The following is a 22,310-nucleotide window of genomic DNA, read 5'->3' as shown; positions in this document are numbered from 1 at the left end:
GCTTGTTATAGGCAGTAGTAGAGAGCTCTCTTTTCTAGAAAGAGAACTATTTCAGCTTTGCTTAGGGCAGTTACTTGTTATAATTTATGTCCTTCACGCTTGCACTTGGACAGTTTCCCCATTTGTCCTGCACACTAACGTTTTGTCTCGGAGGAGCAGGCATTTAGTGGGCCTTTAATCGTCTTATACTTTTGGTGGCCTCTAGAGGGCACTGTGATCAGAAGATGTGCCTACATTTTGAAATGTTTTCCTGCCGCTGGAATTAGAGATGTGTAAATCCCACAAGTGCCTTGCCATGTGTCTGAACTGCTGTCTGTCTGCTGCCAGGAGCCGTCTGTGTGTGAAAAGGAGGCCTTTCCCATCTCTGAGAGCTCCTTCAGACTCCTGGGCTCCTCGGATGACCTGTCCAGTGACTCAGAGAGCCACGCCGCAGAAGAGCCAGCCCTGCTGTCACCCCAGCAGGGCTTCAGGAGGCGCGCCAACACTCTGAGTCACGTCCCTGTGGAATGCCAGCAGCCTCTGCAGCAGGCACAGGGATCTCCAGGGGTCTCGCAAAGGAAACTTGTGAGGTATCACTCAGTGAGCACAGAGACGCCTCGTGAACGAAAGTAAGATTTGTTGAAAATGTAGATTTGTTGTATAAATGGCTGGGGCATATCTGTTACTAACCAGGTATGTGCATCCCAGGCATGTCAATTGGGTGAAAAGAGAAGCCTGAGTCAGGTTTCACTCTTGGCTTAAAAAGGTAAAACTCGAAGCAGTGTGTTCCTTCCGTCTTCCTCCCTTGGGAAATATGTAGTTGTAAGAGATACTTGTTACCTGTTCAAGTGCAAGTACGGTGAGGAAGCAGGTAAGACGAGCAGAAATGGCCCTTAAGATGCAGAATGGTCCCTCCTCACACAGTGAGAGGCAGCCCTGACCGTGAACTCTGCCGCTGGCCTGGAGGGAAGTAGTGAGTGAGCGGTCAGGTGAGTCTGCTCGTTTGGAGGCCCTGGCTGGAGGCGCAGTGATGCCGGGACCTCTGTCCTAGTTCTGTCCCAAGCCGGCCGTGGCCCAGGCAAAGTTGCTTCACTTCACTGTATGACACAGTTGACACTGTATGACACAATAGGTGGTCTCTAAAATCTCCTCCAATGTGAGAGTTCTGGATTCTTCGAACAAGACTTACTAATTTTAATCCCAACTGCTCTAGTGAGCAGTTGGGATTTCCTGGCTGTAGAGCTGGGGAAGCAGTACAGTAGTAGAAGCTCTCCCGCTTCCTTCTGGGGTCCCTTGGCAATTAATTTGACTCCGAGTGTCAGAGACCATGAATGGACACAGAGGTATGTTTAAAAATCACTTTAAAAATATTTTAAAACTCGTCACCTTAGAAGGCTGAAGTAGGCCACACCTGTGTGCAGCTGCTGCCTGATTTTGGTGACAACAGAAGCCAGGACGTGTGTCTGGGTGCAGGCCCTGCACAGATGAGGGAGAGTCCACGCGGGGGTGGGTGTTGGAGGTGGTGCTGATGAAGCAGTGACACGTGCTAGCAATCTCAGACGAGCTAGTAGAGCCGCTCAGCTCTGTTTTCCGTACGCCATTGAAAATAGTTATGATGGTTCTTTGGAATTTGGCTGGATAATTGTGATCCCAAAGCAGGACATGCTTCAGAAGCTAATATCCAATTCTGTGATGTTTTGGAGACAAGCATAGTTTGTTTGAGGCTTTGTGGCTTCTTGTCATGTTTCTTAAAAGCCTGCGCGCACACTCCTTTTATTCTGCCTCTCCACTGGCTCCCACCCCTCTTTTTCTGGCACTTTAGTGATAATGGAACTTTTCCTGTCTGGAGGTTTCTAGTCCTCTTGCTAATAAGCCCACTGTTTCACACAAGCCAGAGGTGGCAGGAAATGAGAAGTCCCTGACAGTCCATTTCCCTTCTCCCCTAAGAATGCAGCTTCCTAAAGGGTCCTGTGGGGCGTGGGTGATGAGGGGGCGCGGTACTGTCCCCCCTCCTCCTCCGTCCCCCAGCATGCTTCTTTGGCTTTGCTCCCCCCTCATGAACTCTCTGCTCACTTATGCACAGGAAATGAGACTTGGACATTCAAGGCAGGTTATTGTTCATTTTGACGAGAGATGTATTTCTAAAACTCTGGATTTTGTTTTGCTTTCCTTTGCTTTTGTTTTAATTAAAAAAAATTTTCCCCCCGTCAGATTCTAAAAAAGGAGTAGAGGAAACGGGTCTCTTGCGCACATAAGCATGTGGGAAGTGATCAAGAGGGACCTTGCACGGTGCCCTCTTGACTGAGAGCTGCCTTTGCCAGCAGGAATTGTGGCGCAGAAGAGGAGAGCACCCTCTAACTGTGACAGTTCCTGTTTCCTCCGTGTGTCCTCTGCGTTTCCTGTGCGGTTCCGTCCCCGCCTTTAACTCCCCTGCTTTCTCTCTAATTGCTATTTAGTGGGAATCGTCCCCCTGTCGGCGAGTCTGAAGGTGGCTCAGGTCAGTCCTCAGCTGCTCCTCCACCTCGTCTTACCCCCTCCGCCTCCTCGCCCAATTTCTTTAAGTACCTCAAACATAACCCAAGTGGAGAACAGAGTGGCAATGCCGTGCCAAAGAGGTGAGCCACCCGCATGGCAAGTTCAGTGTCGTTCGTCTTCCTGGGATGCTCACGCAGAGAGAGTGTGCTGAATGTCCACACAAGGACCCCGGGGCCACCGCTTGTGTGTGTGTGTGTGTGTGTGTGTGTGTGTGTGTGTGTGTGTGCGTGTGTGTGTGTGTGTGCTTGTCTGGTTTTGGTTTTCCTATTTTCAGTCTATCATTTGAATCTACTTAATTTTACTGTTGATTAATTCCCTCAAAATTATTATGAAAACAGTCTTGATGGCAAATTATTTTTTATATACTTATTTTCACATTCCCCTGCCCTAGTGTACACACACACACACACACACACACATTAACAGCAATGTGCTTGATCATATGCATTGCGATTTGTGCCATATCAGAAACTTCCTCATTAATTTAGGAAAATTATTTTTCTACTTTGGAAGGAAGGAGTCATTTTGGATGATGGACTGAATTTTTTATTGTTGTGGTTTTGTTTTTATTTTGGTCAGAACGCTTTACATGAGATCTACCCTCTTAACACCTTTTTTGCGTGTTCACGGTATTACTAACTATGGGCAGAGTGTTGTAACTGTAGGCACAATGGTGCACAGCACATCTTTAGAATTTATTCACCTTATGTAACTGGACTGATGTTTGTTAATTAGTTCGTTGATTCCATTCATTTAAAATAATAGAATTTTATTGACTGAAATGAAAGTTAAATCTCATTTGTAAACTATTTTTGATTTCTTACCTGCTTTAATTTTCTTAGCCTTAGAACTATAAAATGTTTCTTCTGTTTTGAAGGTTATGTTTTATACTTTGTGTGTTTGTGTTTCTTTATCCTAAACTCTTTTTTCAACCACACTCTCAGCATCTCCTACCGTAATGCCCTGCGGAAAAAACTTCATTCTTCTTCCTCTGTGCCAAATTTTCTAAAATTTCTGGCTCCTGTAGATGAAAATAACACCTCTGACTTTATGAACACAAAAAGGTAGAGTTGAATTTAGATATATCAAGTCTGGGTAGAAGTGTTGATTGTTAGACATATAAGGATTTTTCATCTGTACTTTTGCCATTTAAAAAATCATTTTCGCTAGATCTATTGTATCTTCTTTCTTATAATTTTTCTTACTGATGATGTGATTTAAAAAAATGTGGAGTCAACCTGTTATCCAGTTTTGACTAGGATTAGTTTATTAATACATGGTTATTTTCAGCAAATTAAAGAAAGTCTTAACCGTTGTCTCTAAATGATAGAAGTGTTTCTGGATAATGAGCATATATGGCTGCCAGTAAATCAGTCAGCATGTTTGATCTCCAAGTTCAGATGATTGTTCAGTTGTTGGTATATATTCAGGTGTAAGTTACAAGGGGTTCCCCAAGTTGTCCCGTGAATAGAAAGGAAATTAGTGATTGTGTTTATGTATATTGAAAACTATACTTTATTTTGCAGTTTAAAACATACAGATGGTAAAAGCCATTATTAGCAAGTGACTGCATAATTATTGCCCTTGCTGGTTCTGTGTAATTTAACGTTTTTCTTTTTTGTTTTTTTGTGATGATCCTTGGAGACGCAGGCCTATGCTAAGAAAATCTCCCCTCACACAGACTAGGGGAGATTGTGGCCCGGGTGACAGCGCCCCCTTTAGGCCGTCTCTCTTTTCTGAAGTGGCACCAAGAGAGGCCCAATTGGAAGCCAAGATCCATGGAGTGTAGTTCTTAATATCTTTTACCATAAAAATAAATTAAGGACATGTACCCTGACTCTTTCCATAAAAAGCACCCTGTCAGAAAGCAGTCCTGTGGGAGTGTTGCCCCACTGCGAGTTTGATTTGATGCCTGTGATTATCTAGTTATGTTTGCTGGTACAAAGATAATTTATAATTTAGTGCTCTGTTTAAAAAACAAAAAAAAGTCAAGCTAAAATACCTGCTTATATCTCCTCACCAGTCATAAAACAATTGTCTTGTAATTTTAGGGACTTTGAGTCCAAAGCCAGCCATCTTGGTGATGCCAGTGAGACCCCCGTAAAGACACGGAGACACTCGTGGAGGCAGCAGATCTTCCTTCGAGTGGCCACCCCGCAGAAAGCCTGCGATTCTCCCGGCAGACACGAAGGTAAGGCCCACCCCCAACGTAAAGCTAGGTCGTGGCTCGAGTTTCATCTGTAGCAAAAGCACATTTGGTGGAAGAAGAGGTGAAGTGAGATCTCAAGTCAAAATCATCCCCTGATTTTAAAGTTCCCTGGTTGAGAAGCTCAAATGGCAGTGCCTATCACTGTTTCCAGCGGATCCGTTTTCCCTATCTGCAACTGAAATGTAGGTTTCCACCCTACCTCAGCATGGTGTGGTTTTAGAGGTACCTCTATCCCACTGGTCACACCTGTGATGATCTGTGCCTTGTCATTTGCTGTCACTCAATCTGGTGTCACAGGAGGACTCTCTGTCATCCTTCTTGTGTCCTCTAAAGAAATACAAGCAGACCTCAGAGATATTATGGGTTAGGGTTCAAGACCAGCACAATAAGAAGAATATTGCAATAAGGCGAATCACACAAATTTTGTCATTTCCCAGTGCACACATAAAAGTTATGTTTACCCTATAGTATAGACACTATAATGTAGTCTTTTAAGTGTGCAATAGCATTAATGTCTAAAAGACATACATACCTTACCTAAAAAAATCTTGATTGCTAAAAAATTCTAACTATCATCTGACAATTCAGGGTTGCCACAGACATTCAGTTTCTAAAAGATGCAGTGTCTGTGAAGTACAGTAGAGCTAATAAGCCCAATAAAACAAGGTATGCCTGTATAGGACGTGCTAAAGTTTATCTTTAGGCCTTTGTATGTTGAGTTATAATGTAAAAGAGGAGTTTAAATGCAGTTCATCTGAGTAAAATTAAGATTTTTCTCTGCCCAGTGATCTAAACTTTCAACAGTAGATATTTATTTTCCTTAGTGTTCCTTAATCAGAAAACATTTTTTCTTTATAAAAGCACTCAAAACAGACCTCCAAAGATTACTTGAATTCCTCAGATTGCAAGACTGCATGTAGTGGAGACTCACTCTTGTCCCTCGACACACTTCATGTCTCTTAGGAAGCAGCCAAGGCTAACCCAAGAGTGTTCAGACTAGGTTCCCTGCAGCTGTCTTGGGGGAGGAGGTGCTGTTGGAGGAACCCTCCCTTCCTGCTCCCCTCCCCCCATTGTTGTTTCTTCTCTCTCCCTCCCCGCCTCTCTCCCCCAGAGTTCTTAATATTTGATTCGGATAATGAGTCCTCTGCCAAATTAAACAAGAGTCTGGTTTGGACTCAGCTCGCTTTGTAATACAAATCATAGAACTTCATTTGTACTTAGTTCCTTTGGTTATAAAACGGTTACAGTAGTATTGGCTCTTCACATCTCATGGAATTACATTAAATGATAAATGTGAAAGTGCTTTGAAAACCTAAAGACATATCACGTGTCAAGTGGTAACATTTTTGTTACTGTTATTGAGTTTGCAGCAGTGGTGTGTTTAGCTTCCTATACCAATGTCCCCTAGCAGGAGCAATGTAAAGGAGTGCTGGCTTTATTCATTCAGTGTGATTAAAAAATTTTTTTTAGTAAATTGAGTTATTTCAGTTTGTATCATTTTAGACGCTTTTGTTTTAAAGATTTCATTTTCATGTTGTAGATATCCTACTAATGTCCAACAGCCAGATGGTGTGTCCTAGTTCCCTCCTTTTTAAACTTGTAAAATTCTAAGCCAAAGGGGTTGCTGCAGTAGTGGCTGTAGAAAAGAGCAGGCTCGTAAAATGCACAGCTCCCGGTTGGAGCTCTGGCCTCTGAGGAAATGGCTGGTGTCTACAGGCCCCACCCTGGTGCCACTCTTTTCCCATACTTCCTGGAAGTACAGTGAGTTTCTAGACGGGACCCGCACTGGTATCTCCTGGTCGGCGTCTGGGGGGCCTGAGTCAGAAGATTAGTCGGTGCTGGCAAACGCTTGATTCTCTGGAGAACCCCAGGATAAAATAGGCAAGGAGATGGCACTGTGGGCGGCGTGAGACAATGTGATCTTGTGTCACCCCAGCAGGTAGGAAGGGAATGGGGAAGAACGCCATAGTTTGTGTCTGAATTCTCTTTTTAAAAGTTAAGCAGAAAACTTCTCTTTTTAATTGGTTTAGTCTGGGAATATTGTAAGAAATGGATATTTAACTCCATGTTGCATTGTTATTGATAATGTTTGCCGTGGACAGGGTTCTTTGGTGAATCCTGGGCCCTCGGACCCAGCTGGGCAGAAGTTTGCAGGGAATGAGATGGGATAAGTTGTTATTGCCCCAGAGGTCAGAGCGCTGAGCAGGTCCGTCCAGTACCCTGTGGGCCGGGCGGCATGGTCTCCAGGGAACTGGGAACCCAGGACTTGGTGGGTCCATCTCCCCTGCCGGAAATGGTACTAAAAGTAATGCCCCAGTGTCTGCCTGACAGGCCCCCCAGGATCACCTGCTTGTTTGTAGGAAAGCAGAGAGCTGACCTCTTCATCGTGGTCTGAGGTGGTTATGAAGATGAACTTAGGGAAAGAATTTAGAGCTCATTCAGGGAACCTCCTCTGAAAGCAGGAGCGGAGTGCCTGCATCCAAATCCCAGCTTTTCCCCTCAGGAGCCGTGATCTGGAACCAGCTGTCTAATTTCTCACCTATGATATAGGATTAATTATGCCTCTTGCCACACTGATTGAGATAGGGGAGCGTGATGTTTTTATTGGCATTTTTTTTTAAGAATTGAAGAATTCACAAGATTAGAAAGACTAATCAGTGGTGCACACGTTTCTGGTATCAAGTCACCTTCCCTGTGTGGAAGTCCTGGTGCTCCCGCCGGAAGCTTCTCTGGCCTCGGCCCCTCTGCAGGGGGTTGCCGTGGAGCCGCTGGCCCGCGCCGTCCTGCCGCTGGAGCCCCGGAGGAGCTGCTGTGCTGATCGGCCGGGGTTTTGATTCTCTGGCGGCCAGTGTGAGCCATGGCCATGCCTGGAATGCTCTTCCACTGATATAACCATGACTAAGTCCCTCACCTGCTTCAGATTATTGCTGAAAATCACCTTTTCACTGAAGCTGCACTGGCCGCTCTATTTCAAGTGGCACCCCACCCCATCAGACATTCCTAATCTTATCCTGATTTTTCCCATAGCATTTATCTCCTTGAAACATACTCTAGTTATTTACTTATTCATTATCTCTATCTCCAGGTTTCCCAGTCCACAGGCTATATGACTTTTAAGGGAAGGCAAGTAAATTGCTCAGATTCTTACAAGCTTAATATTTGGTCCTTAGTGATTTCTCAACTCCCTCCTCCCTCCTCTTCTTCCTGCTTATGTCCTTTCTGCTCTTACTTAAGAAATGCTGCCTGAATTTTTAAATTATGTGGTAGGTACTCTGCGTATGAAAGAGAGAGGTAAGAGAAAATAAAAGCATTTACAACTCTGAATTGGTATAATAATAATAACTTAATCATGCCCCTTTTTTTGCCAAGAGCTTTACATGAGTTATTTCCTTTAATCCCCAGTCAACCTTAAGAAGGTCGACATTTTTATTACGCCAGTTTCACAGATGAGGGAGCAGAGGCTTGGAGTGGCTGAAGTCACTTTCCCCAAACCACAGAGCTGGGCGGCAGGACCAGAGGTCGTGGGTCTGCGCCCTGCAGTTCCTGGTGAACTGCACGTAGGCCCTGCGGGCCTGCTCCCTCCTCGGGAGCCTCCCTGTGTCGGGCGTTCGTTCTCAGTCTATTCCTGTGTCCCCTTGCCAGCCAGGCAGCAACACGTCTCAGAGCATTTTAACATGTGGACTTGCCTTCAGTTAATCGTATCCCTCCCTGCATGTTAGCACTGGGACTGGAGTGTGCCGGGGAGGGAGGTTGATTTCTTAACATCTGTCTACATTTTCTCCTCCCAAATCAGACATCTTCATTCTCTGCCGCTGTTTGCTTCCCATCCTTAGGGCGCAGAGAGCAGCACCTTCCACAGTGGTCTGGGACCACTTGGACCAACATGCTTTCTGCACGTTCCCCTCCAGCTGTGAGACCTCCAGATCCTCAGGCAGCTGAGGGTCCCAGAGGTCCCTGCGTCAGCCAGGCTGTCCCAGGCAGAGAGCGTGCTGCTAGAGGCGCCTCTAGGCCTCTTTGCGGCTCTGCCTCGGGTGGGACCCATGGGCGGCCCAGGTGTCTGCAGCCGGTGGCATCAGGGACTTGTAAGTCTACTTGTAAGGAACACTTTAGCAGTTCCTTTAAAAGTTTAAGGAACTTTTAAAATGTTCCAGGTACTCAGAGTGGCTCTTTGTGGCTCTTTTGCATTTGTATTCTGGCACTGCAAACTTCAGTGAAACAGGTCTAACCTTTCTTCAAGGTAAAAAAGTGAGACAGGGATATTTGTACTGTCCCATCCATTTCATCCTCTTTGGAAAAAACTAATAAAGGAAACTAGAAATTTAAAAACCATGGTGTTTACAAGAGCTGTAAGGGTACAAGGGAAGGAGAAATAGAATTTTCTGTAATTTTGGGGTTCTGGTTTTCATAGATGGGCTAAATTCTAGAGAGAAACGTGTTAGTGAGTGTGACTCTAATTAAGTATAGTGTGAAAGAGAGGAAAGTCCAAAGCCAGTCAGTGTGGACAGAAATGGAGAGATTAGACTGTACAGATACTGTCTCAAAGTCAGCTTGTCCCTTCCTCAGGGGTGTGTGGCTTTCTCTGTGCGCAATTCCTGTGAAATAATTGAGCTGTAAGAATCTGAATTTCATGTTTTGGAGACCTGACTGGTAGGCAGTTAATTTCCATTTAGAAATTTACTTACAAATGTTTAGTAGAACAAGTGCAAGCATTCCCAAATCCCAGGCTGTTTTGTTTGTTTGTTTGTTTTAACTCAACAGAGACCAGTTGGCCTCTTCTAGGGATTCCCACTTGACGTTAGTTTACCAGAGTCTAGCAGGGTGGTTTCCATTGTGACCCTTGGAGAAAGGCGGGTGTCTGCTTCTCAGCTGGTAGGTCAGGTGTACAGCATCACCGCATCACTGGGCAACTCTGTGATCAATAGGGCAACCGCCAGTTTGTGCTTGGAGACTTGGCAAGGCAAGTTTATTTTTGTGATAAAACAAACATAAGTAGATCGTAAAGTAGAATACTATGAGTTGCATGGTGGTTTAAATTTAAAGCAGCGTCTTCAGTGATGCTTTAAGTTTGTGGCCATTTATAACTGGTGCCCCAGAAACCCCAGGGAAAGGCATTCTCTCTCCTTTGTGTTACCGGTTCTTTGGGTGAAAGGTTTGTGAGAGACTGACTGTGTGAAAGGTACGTACTTGGTAAACTATAAACTCGACAGAGGGTGGTGTTATGGGGGTCCAGTTAAATCTGTCACAGGGCAGAGCCCTGAAGGTCGGGTGTGTTTGAGACTGCATTTGTAGAGCGGGCTGTGGGCAGACGTTATTGTTCCTGAAAACCGCCCTTTGTCACTTTCAAGCTTTCCCACTGTTGATCCCCACCACAGGCCTGCTCTGAAGGTAGAAGCAGTAGAGGCACGCTCATCCCTCAGATGGAGAGTGAGCACACCAGTAGATTAAGTGGGCTTCTCCGGGTCCTGATCTAGAGCAGCGCTTCGCAAACTGCTGTGTGCTCAGAGTCCTCTGGCAATCTCGGTAGAGGCAGAGTCTGGTGCTGTGGGTCTGGGCGGGTCCAGATGGTCTCCGTTTCTGACAAGCTCCCCAGTGATGCTGGTGATACTGGTCCACTGTGAGTGGCAAGGGCTTAGAATGAATGACCATGGTCCGTCCAGCCCAGACCATCTAGTCCTAGGTTTAGGACTCCTGTGTGTCTCTCTGCTGTTGTAGATAACCTAAGGCGTCACCCGTGTGTGTCAGACCTCAAATAAATCTGGGTCGTCAGTGACATTTTTTGAGAGGATTTGTGCTGCCCGGAGAAGCAAAGAGTTGGTCTGGTGGGGAAAATGCAGTGATACAAAATACATGGCAATAGGGATAAAGAAGAATCTGACAATGTGCCAAGTGAAACCAAACATCTGGCCTCTGCCTCGTTCCTGCCGCTTTATTTTTTAGGGAAGCTTTGTCTCCTGGGTGGCAGAGGGGCACAGAGAGTGTGCAGGTGTTTGTTTTCTTAGCTGTGGGCTCAGACCCTAATTGTCAGGCCTGCAAAAAATGCTGAAAATCAACTTCTGACTTAGATGTTTGGTAGTAGAAATACTCCACAGTTTTTCTTCGTAGTGTTTCATGCAAAAAATAATTCCTTGTTGTTAAGAAATAATTTTTTTAGGTAACTCCCAACTGTGGAATGGGGGAAAATTCTTTTACTTACCTCTGTGCCAAGGAACAATTTTAGTCTTGGTCTAATGCCTTTCATTTAAGCATTTCAGATTACGTTGTGCGTTTACCGATTTCGCCAACAATAGAAGCATTCAGGCTTTACGTGTCTTGTTTAAAAAAGGAAAACCCATCTAATATAGATAAGATTTATTGATTTGAAACCCATTGTATAAGTAAATAGTCCACTGAAACTAAGGTTCAAAGGGTTTTTGTGTTGAGTATAGCTGTGTCAATATGCCTAATTTATGATACAGTTAAGTCGATTGGATTAGATATTAGATGTAAATAGTAATGGCAAAACCAAGGAAGTATGACCTGAATCTTTATGATGACTATTTTATATTATTGTGAAAAACGTAGAAACTGCTGTGTGACTATGATTTATTTGTATTGTTCATGGCCAAATTTTCAAAAATTTATAAACCATTGGGAAATTGTAACGGATGGTCTAAGCAGAATAGCTGCAAGTAGGACTTCACTGGAGCCTGTAAGCATCACAGTGACATCTGTATGACCCTTTGTTTTGATCCCTGGTTCTCAGCGTTCACTGTGTATCAGTCACGTGGGGAGACTTATAACATGGGCGGGCTGCACCTGCCCCTCTGCTGTCACTGTGTCAGGAGGGTGGGGATGGGCCTGCGCTTGAACTCGTCTTTCTTTTTAAACCCACCCAAAGCATTCTGATTGGGACCCTGAGTGAAACCGCTGGTTTAGGTTAGATGTCAGAGGGTGACTTGAGGCACTGTCACCACTTGGTGGCAGTGTTGCTCCCTGTGTCTTGATCACCCTCCTTTCTTTTTCCAATCCCAGAAAAGTGTGCTTTCTTTTTTTCCATTGTTTTTGCTTTTGGCCTTCTTTTGGTTATAGTATGTACCTTCCTCGCTCATTTGCAACTTAATTGAATGGGGAGAGCTACCTTCTGAAATCAGGATGTTTTTCTTTTTCTACAAGGTTTTAGGGAGTGGGCAAAATAAGGAAGAAAAAAATGGTCTCTGATTGCCAGATACATGACTTTTTAAGATTGTTCTTAACTTACTTTCCATATAACTTTGATTTTCTGTGGCCAAGAAAGACCAGGTTCAAGATAAAGTATTGTGGGCCAGGGATTGATGGTTCATGGATTTCAGCAGTTTGAAGCTACTAGCTTTTTCTCCTTTATTGTGCTTCTTGGCGCGTGATTACAGATGGGGAAGCCACAGTGAATGGCAAGACTCTACCTCAGTTTGCTCTTTGTGTGCCTGGTAACAGTTGTAAGTTAGCGTCGATGGAGCCTTTCCTAATTAACCATTGGCATTTAAACAGTCAGTCCCTTACGCTTTGTGCAGAGGCTGGGGTCAAGGGTTGATGGTGATACAGAGACGAAATTTTAACCTCTGCTGTTGGTAGGAAGGCTGCGGGGGCTGAGGGCCGAGAGCTTGGGCACTGGAGGTTCTGGAGCCCAAAGGCCTGGGTGTGAATCCTGCTTACGGCACCCTGGCTGGCAGGGAATTCCTCCTTAGGGCTCATCTAACTCCAGAGCCTGTGCACCTGCGAGATTAGAGTCCAAAGTCGAAGATCTAGATTTGTCACCCTTGAACTGTAATCTGTAGAGACTGGGGCAAGCCACTGAAGTTTGTAAAGCAAGGAAATGAATGGTAGGTAGTTTGAAACTGTTCTCAGGGGGATAGAGTCTGTAGACATATCTGAACTTGAAGCAGTCTCAAAATCGGGGCAGAACTAGGGTGAGGCAAGCAGGCACCCTGAGTGCAAAATTTAAGGAGGCACTCAACTTTTAGGGCCCTGCAAGTATGGACCCTTCACTTACATGGCCCTGAGAATGATGGTACCCTACAGCCTGGACAGCACTGCCAGGGGAGTGTAGATTAACTCAAAGGAGGCGTCCTTGGCAGGAAGGCTCGTGTTTTGTTTTAAAAAACAGCTTTATTGAGCTAAAGTTCACGTATTATACAATTCACCCGTTTAAAGTATACAGTGTATTTTTCTGTATTTACACGGTTATGGAACCATAACCACAATCTAATTTTAAAATATTTTTGTCCCCCAGAAAGAAACCCATAGCTGTCACTTCCCAAAACCAACCCCCCTCCCCCCAAACCCTAGACAACCACTAATCATCTTTCTGTCTCTATAGATTTGCCTATTCTGGACATTTTATATAAACGCAATCATGCGATATGTGGTTCCATGAGTGGGGCTGCTTTCGCTTAGCCTAATGTTTTCAAGGTTCATCGTGTTGTAGCGCGTATCAGTGCTTCATTCCTTTTTACGGTCAATCAATACTCCATTGTATGGATAGACCTCAAATATAGTCATTTACCAGTCGATGGACATTTGGGTTGTTTCCACCTCTTGGCCGTTTCTGAACAGTGCTGCTGCGAACTTTCATTTACACGGTTTTGTGTGGTCGTGTGCTAAGAAAGGGTTTTAAGGGTGAGTGTGGAACCTCGTTCTCTGGGGGGCTTTGAGTTGCCACCCGTGATTCTGCCCATGGGGACGGTTAGGCCAGTGGGGGTGGGTGAGCCTCCCTGCTGCTGGCCGCGTTTGCCTTTCTTCCCCTCTAGGCTGAGAGGGCGGGTGCGGGGGATTTTGGTGTTTCCCCCAGAAGCTCCTGGGAAGGCGAGGGCTGGGGAACCTCCGTCAGGACTTCCACAGCTCTCCCATTCTGGGAGGCAGGGGAGATAGTCCCAGGGCCGCAGGTTGGTGACACTGGCCCAGGGCTACATTTCTTTCAGCTGTTCTCAGAACTGTGTGCCCAGAACCCCCTGGAGAACTTGTGGAAACACAGATTGCTGTTCCTCATCCCTAAAGTTTCCGATTCTGAATTCTTGGTGGAGCCTGAGAATGTGCAGTGCTTACAAGTTCCCGGGTGATGCTGACACTGCAGATTTGGGGACCACACTTTGAGGTCCTCTGAATTTCTTGAGCTGATGGGCAAGGAAGGGTACGTCCTATTCTGATTTAAACTCCAGCCAAAAAAGCCCTGAGTGGTTGTTAGTAAAAAAAAGATTGAAAATTAGAAATGTATTTTATGGCAGATTATGAAACAGCCAACAAATTCTATCTTCTTTGCAGTAAAACTAACTGAACATTCGTAATAGCCATTGTCATTATCCTTATGTATTGAGCATTTAGTGTTTGCGCTTTCACAGTTGGCTGATAATCCTCACATCAGCTCCGTGCAGTTGGTACTGTGCCCATCATTTTGGAGAGGAGGCTAGAAATATTGAGTAACGTGCCCATAGTTATTCACAGTTATCCCACAGCACTTAGTTCACACAGTTACTTTTCCAGTCAGGTCAGTTCTGCTCTAGATCCAGCATCTTAATCACAGTAATGAGCTGTTGACAGTTTTAGGAATAAATTATCAGGAGTTTCGACTGGTTTACTCACTTAAGTTAGCGTTTGTGTGGTGATAAGCTGCGTTAGAGTGAAAAAAACAATTCTTACGTTGGAAGTGTTCTAGAATTAAATGTTAACGCCTGCTAATGTAGCACGTGTTTGGGGCATTATTTACTGGTAATTCTCATTTTTTAAAAAACAGAATTAGAATCTTCCTAGTTGAATGGTTTCTGTTAAATTCATTCACTTAAATGAAAAATGTACTGTGCCTCCTGGAGGGGCAGGGCCGGGCATTGCATCGGATGTGAGCAGGCGGCCCCAGAATTACAGCTGCTGGCACACTCAGCGCCCTCGTGGTTTTGTAAAATCCGTAGATAAAGCAAAGGGACACATTAAACTGCTTTCTGAATGGATGTTTTTCCGAGTAAATGTGTTTTATCACTTTCATATAAATGAAAATATTTGCAGAATGAGTACTAACAAGATTTTAAACATCATTTACCAAAGTAGGAATAATGTGATTATGGTCTTACAGAATTCTAAAAATAACTTGTAGTCCCAAGTATGCATTTTATACCGGAGAGAGTAATGGGTTTTCCACAGTAAGTCTGAGTATCGTGCTTCATTTCCTCTCCCTCTCCAGGTGTGTTAGCATGAGGACTTTTTTTTTTAATAAATTAATTAATTTTATTTATTTATTTTTGGCTGTGTTGGGTCTTTGTTGCTGTGAGAGGGCTTTCTCTGGTTGTGGTGAGCGGGGCTACTCTTCGTTGCGGTGCACGGGCTTCTCATCGCAGTGGCTTCTCTTGTTGCGGAGCACGGGCTCTAGGCACGTGGGCTTCAGTAATTGTGGCACGTGGGCTCAGTAGTTGTGGCATGCAGGCTCAGTAGTTGTGTCTCACGGGCTCTAGAGCACAGGCTCAGTAGTTGTGGCGCACGGGCTTTGTTGCTCCGCAGCATGTGGGACCTTCCCGGACCAGGGATCAAACCCGTGTCCCCTGCATTGGCAGGCGGATTCTCAATCACTGCACCACCAGGGCAGCCCCGCTTGAGAGCCTTTGATTAAGGACAGCTCTGGCAATGAGAGGTTACAGCCTTACCTCTGCGGTTTGGTTTTTGGAATTGTCTTTTGCGGCAGCATCTTCCCCAGTTGCCAAGGCGAGGTTTTTCTTTTTTCCTGTTAGCACCAGCCTTGTCTCCTGCCAAGCCTTGTGTTGGGGGTGGGATATAGAAACAGTGGGCTTTTTCTGCCCTACAAGGCTCATTAGATTGTGGGGCTTAGATTAGAGGCCATAGGCGGGGATACCTGCCTTAACAAAGGGATATTTCTTCTATCCCTGCTAAATGGCTAGTGTGGTTTGAGTTCATCATTCTGCCTGAGAGAAATCTGTGCACCACATCCTGGAAGTTTTCTTCCATTGTCCTTAACACTCCTGTCTCAGTCACACCTGGTATATGTCCCAGCGTACAGCAGGCTACGTACCGTTAGACCAGATGTTCTACCAGCACATGGCAAAGTCACCGGGTTTCCATTCATTTGCCTAATTTCCTCTGTGCGGCCCCTTCCACCTTTTTCATCCCCTCACTTCCAGGTACCAGATTTTTGACATCATCTAGAGATTGCGTCTGACTGAGTGTACTGGAAATCCTGCCACACTGGTGTAACCGGAGAGGGATTAGTCTTTCTCACATAACAAGAAGTCTGGATGATGATAAGGCAAGGTCATTCACTGGCCCCGTGATGTCCCCAGTGAGCTGGGGTCCTTTTTCCTTTTCTGTTTCATCCTCTTGGATGCTTCCTGGTCACAACATGGCTGCCACACCTTCAGTTTCCCCTATAGCTCTGAGCAGAATGATGGAGGAAGCAACAAGGAGTGGGGGGTGGGTGTGGGTGGGTGACCCCTCTACACCAAGAGAGCGAACTGTTGCAAGAAGTCCCTAGACGAGCGTTACTTGTGTCTCATCATCCGGAACTCTGTCACCTGGTCACTCATGGCTGTAGGGAGGCTGGGCGACACTGTTTCTTGGCTGAGCACACGGCCACCTTGTATGAGGGGCGCCCAGCCGTGGGGATGAAGGGGAGAGTGGACGTGGGGCGGGGCCCAGGGGCTGCAGCCCTGCCCAGGCAGAGTGTCTCTCCGCCCCTGTGCTGCTTCCCTGTGCCCAGAAAGCTCCTCCCCTCTACACCCAGCCCAGCACACTCTAGCACTGACAGATGACTTATCTTTCAGCCCACTTCCCTGTCATTTCTTCCTCCTTTCTCTCGGGCATGGTCAGCCTCTCCATCCCCGATGTTCCTTAGGGTTTTCGTTTGTCCCTGTTGGACCGCTGCTGCTCTGTCTTGCGGTTCTTTGTCCTGACCTTCAGATCTGTACCGTCTAACATGGTAGCCACTAGCTACCTAGAGCTATTTAAACTCAAATGTGAAAATTCAGTTCCACGCGCTGGACTCATTTCGGGTGCTTGAGAGCCATGTGTGGCTGGTTGGCTACGGGTTGGAGAGCACAGCTCTGGGCCATTCCCCTCATTCGTGTTCTCCTGGACATGCTGCTCTGGGTGGTGAGCTCTCTGAGGTCCCCCTTTGTCCTGACTCGACTCAGGGTCACAAGCACAGCACATTGCAGGTGGCGCTTGTGCTGTGTTCCCTCCTAACCGAAGTGGTGGACTTTGGGCAGAGGCAAGGTATCCTGTGACCCACCCGGCTTCTAAAATGATCGCTACTGGATATGTACAAGGTGAGTCCACTGCTTTCAAGGAATCCTAATAGTAACTGGGAGCTTCGAAAGTTATCTGTTCCACATTCCTTATTTTACAGATGAAGAAACTGAAGCTCAGAGAGAGAGAAAGGGACCCGCTTAAGGTCAAACAGGTAGTCAGTGGTAGAATGAACTAGAATTGTGGTTCTCTTTCCATTAAACCAGACCTGATCGAGTGTCACCAACCTGTTTGTTTTCCCTAATTAAGTTCTGTTCTTGCTTATTCAGCCAGTTTCCAGCTTCTTGAGAGAGGAAGTTGTTTCTTGCCCTTGGCTGTCCTCAGATGCCCTCCGCATATAGGCAGTGCTCAGAGGATGCTCAGCAGACAGATGAGCGTAAGCCTGCCTCAGTCAGTCAATGATTAGTTGCAGGAATCAGAATATGACTTAAGCAGGCTTAATCAGAAGAGGCTCATAAAATTCAAGATAAGACCAAGAGTCAGGAACTGGGACGTTGTCAGAAACCCAGGAAGTCTCTCTGGCTCCCTCGCTTTTGTATCCTGTAGTTTTTCTTTTTTCTTTTTCTTTTTTCCCGGTCTCCTCTTCCTCCTGCACACCAGCCTTCCCAGCTTGCTCATCATTGTACGCGGTCTGCCAGCCCCCCGGGGCCGTATGATCTTTTAGCTCCAGAGGCATCCAATTACCTGTACCTGACTGCCGGGTTTTGGGGAGCTGATTGGCCCAAGTCATGGTAGCTCATCCAGGGAGGGATGGGAGAAGCATGGTACCAGCATGGCAGTGGGGACCCACCCAAGGTATTATCTGGGCTGTGAGGAGGAGAGGAGCAGGGCCAGTGCTGGGAAGAAAGGGCATAGCCTCCGGCCACCACAAGTCAGTGTGTTCTCTTTACGTATATTGCTGACGAACCAAAGGCAGAACCAGGAGAGTGAAAGTAACCGGGGCTCACAAGCTTTTTAACAGTTGGTGGTTATCCAAAAGTAGGTGAAAATGTGTGTGGGCAAGTATGTATGTAAACTTCTTATTACCAGGAGTACTTGGATAGAAGCTGAGTGACCTGTTAAAGATTCCTCTGCTGGGAATGAAGCTCGATTGATATATTTACCCAGTAACAAGAATTTGGAATTCTTAGAGCAAGTAGATGTCACGCAGCTCAGCAGCCAGAGGTGGTCAAGATCCCTGGAGGAGGAAAGGCCGGCCACTCTGGGCTTCCCGTGGACCTAGGGCACAGCCGTGTGTGGGTGTGAGCTGGCCTTGGGGCCCTCTCACATGCCTGTGTCTGCTTCGCTCTTGCCCGACCGCTGCACGCGCTGGGAGCCCATTTCCGACACCCATTTCCAGCTCCGTGAGTCAGGGACGCTGTCTCGTTACGGTTCTGCGACCTGGCACAGGGCTTGGTTTATAGATGGTGCTTGGTTTCTGTTGGGGGCGGGGGTATATGATTTTGGAATATTAACCAAACATGGGTATTCTATTGTTAACTACTCAGACTGTACTGTGTAAAAAATAACATATACCTAGAAGAAATACAGGGAAAACATATTGATATTCTACAGAAGTTTTGATAAGTTGTAGTCAGAGGTGGTATTTTCCTGTTTCTCTTTTTCAGTTTTACAGTGTAGTTACATTTTGATAGTAGGAAAAACTATTTTTCATTAAGAAACGTTCAGTACATGTTTAGGCTTATGGAGGTTAAAATGGAAGCACATTTCTGTCACAAATCATGATGCTACCAGGTATTCAGATTTATTGGAAATGAACCCAGTTGTAAAATCACTTCTCTTTTGTGGGCTTAAACTACAGGTGATCACTTGGTGATTCCTACTTCTTCTGTTGAATTATTAAACTTGGCATGACCAGTAATTTGAGCTGCGAAAATGACAGCCTTAGTTTGCAGAAATCAAGCCTAAAGGTTAGAGATACACGGTCTTCGTTTGAAGCGTTCTTCTGCTTGGCCTCCCTGCTACTGCTGTTGCCTGTCTCAAAAACCTTTGCTCCCAAGGGCCACTTACCACCTGCTTACCCGCCCCGGGAAGGAGCCTCAGAGGTCCCAAAGCACTTTGTTGCCTAATGCTTATTGAGAGTCCAAATTTCTCTGGTTCCAGCAGAAATAAGATTTCAGGATGTTGATAGTTTCGGAGAATAGTTTGGGAATTGATATAATAAAAAGATTGTTTAAAAAGTTAAATGAGGAAATAGAAAAGCCCATGGAACCCTTTTCTCTATTTCTGGTAGCTTAAAAGATACCATGTTGGGGACTTCCCTGGTGGTCCAGTGGTAAAGAATCTGCCTTCCAATGCAGGGGATGCAGGTTCGATCCCTGGTCAGGGAACTAAGATCCCACGTGCCGTGGGGCAACTAAGCCTGCGTGCCGCAACTATGAGCTTACGCGCCTCAACTACTGAGCTCACGCGCCTCAACTAGAGCCCACGTGCTGCAAACTACAGAGCCCATGTGCTCTGGAACCTGCATGCTACAACTAGAGAGAAGCCCGCGCACCACACCGAAGAGCCCGTGCACCACAGCAAAAGACCCCGCGTGCCTCAATGAAGATCCCACGTGCCGCAATGAAGACCCGGCGCAGCCAAAAGTGAAATAAAATAAATAAATAAAAATCTTCTTTTAAAAAATAAATTTTTTATTTTTGGCTGTGTCGGGTCTCCATTGCTGTGTGCAGCTTTCTCTAGATGCGGCAAGCGGGGGGATAAGCTATTCTTTGCGGTGCGCGGACTTCTCATTGTGGTGGCTTCTCTTGTTGCGGGTCACAGGCTCTAGGCACGTGGGCTTCAGTAGTTGCGGCACGTGGGTATCAGTAGTTGTGCCACATGGGCTCAGTAGTTGTGGCTCGCAGCCTCTAGAGTGCAGGCTCAGTAGTTGTGGCGCACGGGCTTAGTTGCTCTGCGGCATGTGGAATCTTCCCGGACCAGGGCTCGAACCCGTGTCCCCTTCCTTGGTGCACCGCCAAGGAAGCCTCATAAATAAATCTTAAAAAAAAAAAAAAAGTGCCGTGTTCCATCATCTCTGATTGCTCTTTCCGTACAACTAAAAACTTTTTCTGAAATTGTAATCAATAGGTTAGTCCAAATCAGTATGTTCTATTTCTAAAATAACAGCTTGTTAAAGTTTAAACTCTGTGGTTGAAGTCATTTTAAGGTTCCTGATAATATAATGTTTTGGTTTTTTCTGAAGAAGTAATGTCTCAATGATACGAAAAAAGCAAACGTATCATGGTGTCTATTTTGTGGTGGCATAGTGACCCGGGTCATCTCCCCACTAGAAACTTCTCAGTGGAGGCTTTTGGCTTTTGCCTTCTTGGTCACCCATATTAATATCAACTCCAGTCCACTGCCACAGTCCCTGGCTGTCCCACCCTCAACCTCTCACAGCTCCTTTGGTTGTGATCTATAACTTTGCTACCAGCTGTGGGTCAGAAATGGTTTCATTATCATCCTCTTGCTACTTCATTCTTTCTGGAACGGTATAGTTCTGTCCCCACTGTCTTTGGCATGTGTGTCTGCACTGGTTTTTAGCTGAGACTACAGACTCTTGGATGGTGGGTAAAAGGGCTCTTTTGTTCACTTAAATACTTCATATTCCAATTATGATACCCTGAGTCTGTGGAGCTCAATAAAGTCTCCTTGATATTGTTGGTAGCTTAAATTATTTGGAGCTTTTCATGTTAGAAAGAAAAGGGGTTCTTAATCCAATACCTTATTTTACAGATGAGAAGATTGAGGCTCAAAGACCATAATACCCACAGGAGCCTTCCTCTGCATTGTATTTAGAGATCATGTGCAGGGTCAGCACCCTGGAGTTGGCCGACCTCAGAGCAACCTGGTTACAGCCCTGGAGGGGGTTGGGTCTGGGCTGCGGGCTGCTGTGTTGCTTCCCACCTCTAGGACCTTGGGCCTACTACCTCACCTCCTTCCTTCCTTTGTCAGAGAGGTGAGCTTTAACTGTCTCCTTCCATGAGAGGCAGTATTGCATAATGAATGTGAGCTTGGGCCTAAATGAGGCAAAAGTGCATGCCCTGGGAAACCCTCACATGTCTGCCGGGTGGAGAGACAGGACTTGGGAATGTGATTTCATGTTTTGAATTGGAGTGACCTTTGGGAGGATATCCTGGAATCTCAGGTCTTCATTTATATCAAGACTCCTTCCTTGCACACCTGCCCTTTCTGAGTTGCCAGAGTTTTAAAAAAGGGCCCTGTGGTCCTTTGTTTTCTTGTTGTGTCACGAGGCAGAATAAAGTGAAACTCAGTGCTAGCGGATTGACTCCCATTGTAGTGAATATGCCTGCAAATGGCTCCTGGCCGCTTGAGGGAGAAAGGGTTGTGTATAACTTCAGAGAGAGATGACTGGGTAGTCACCGTAGCATCCTGCTTAAGAGTGTGGATTTTTGAAAAATGGTTGTAGGTTTTTAATTGTGGTAAAAAACACATAACATAAAATTTATCATAACCATTTTAAAGTGTTTTAGTTCAGTAGTGTTAAGTATATTCACATTGTTGTGTGATGGGTCTGCAGGACTTTTTAATCTTGCAAAACTGAAATTCTTTACCCATGAAACAGTAGCCCTCCATTCCTCCTCCCCCCACGCCTGCCAGCCGTCATTCTACTTTCTGTTTCTAAGAGTTTGACTACTTCAGTTCCCTCATAGAAGTGAAATCATACAGTATTTGTCCTTCTGTGACTGGCCTATTTCACTTAGCGTAGTGTCCCCAAGGCTCATCAATGTTAAAGTGTATGGTAGGACTCTTTCCCTTTTAATATTCCACTGTATGTATAGAGTACATTTTGTTTATCTGTCAGTGGCTGTTTAGGTTGTTTATGTCTCTTGCCTGTTGTGAATAATGATGCATTGAACATGGGTGTGCGGGTATCCTTCCAAGAGCCTGCTTTCAATTCTTTTGGATATGTACCTAGAAATAGAATTGCTGGATCATAGAGTAGTTCTCTTTTTAATTTTTTGGGGGAACTGCCATACTGTTGTCCATAGCAGGTGCACCATTTTCCATTCCCACTAGCCAGTGTTCAAGAGTTGCTAATTTCTCTACATCCTCACCAACACTTGTATTTTCTGTTTCTTTTTTGAAGTGGACTTCCTAATGAGTGCGAAGTGATATCTCATGGTGGTTTTGATGTGCATTTCTCTGATGATGAGCGATGTTGAACATCTTTTCATATGCTTGTTGGTCATTTTTATATCACCTTTGGAGAAATGTCTATTCAAGCCCTTTGCCCATTTTTAAATTGAGTTATTTGGTTTTTGTTGTTGTTGAGTTGAAAAGTATGGATTTGAAAATCAGACTGTTCTGGGCTCTAGCCCTGGCT

General features: G+C 45.4%; 1 protein-coding gene across 1 annotated transcript in view; it reads left to right on the top strand.

Moving 5' to 3' along the window:
• Nucleotides 1-22,310, top strand: part of TBC1D1 (TBC1 domain family member 1) — a 216,450-nt gene that overhangs the window by 140,959 nt on the left and 53,181 nt on the right. The window contains exons 10-11 of the mRNA XM_065878294.1: nucleotides 328-608; nucleotides 4,566-4,705. Of these exons, the coding sequence (XP_065734366.1) occupies nucleotides 328-608; nucleotides 4,566-4,705 (421 nt within the window). The remainder of the gene's footprint in view (nucleotides 1-327; nucleotides 609-4,565; nucleotides 4,706-22,310) is intronic.

This window comes from Phocoena phocoena, chromosome 5 (genome assembly GCF_963924675.1).
Source record: "Phocoena phocoena chromosome 5, mPhoPho1.1, whole genome shotgun sequence".
Classification (NCBI taxonomy): domain Eukaryota; kingdom Metazoa; phylum Chordata; class Mammalia; order Artiodactyla; family Phocoenidae; genus Phocoena; species Phocoena phocoena.
The sequence above is the reverse complement of the archived record's forward strand: the minus strand, read 5'-3'. Positions and strand labels throughout refer to the sequence as shown.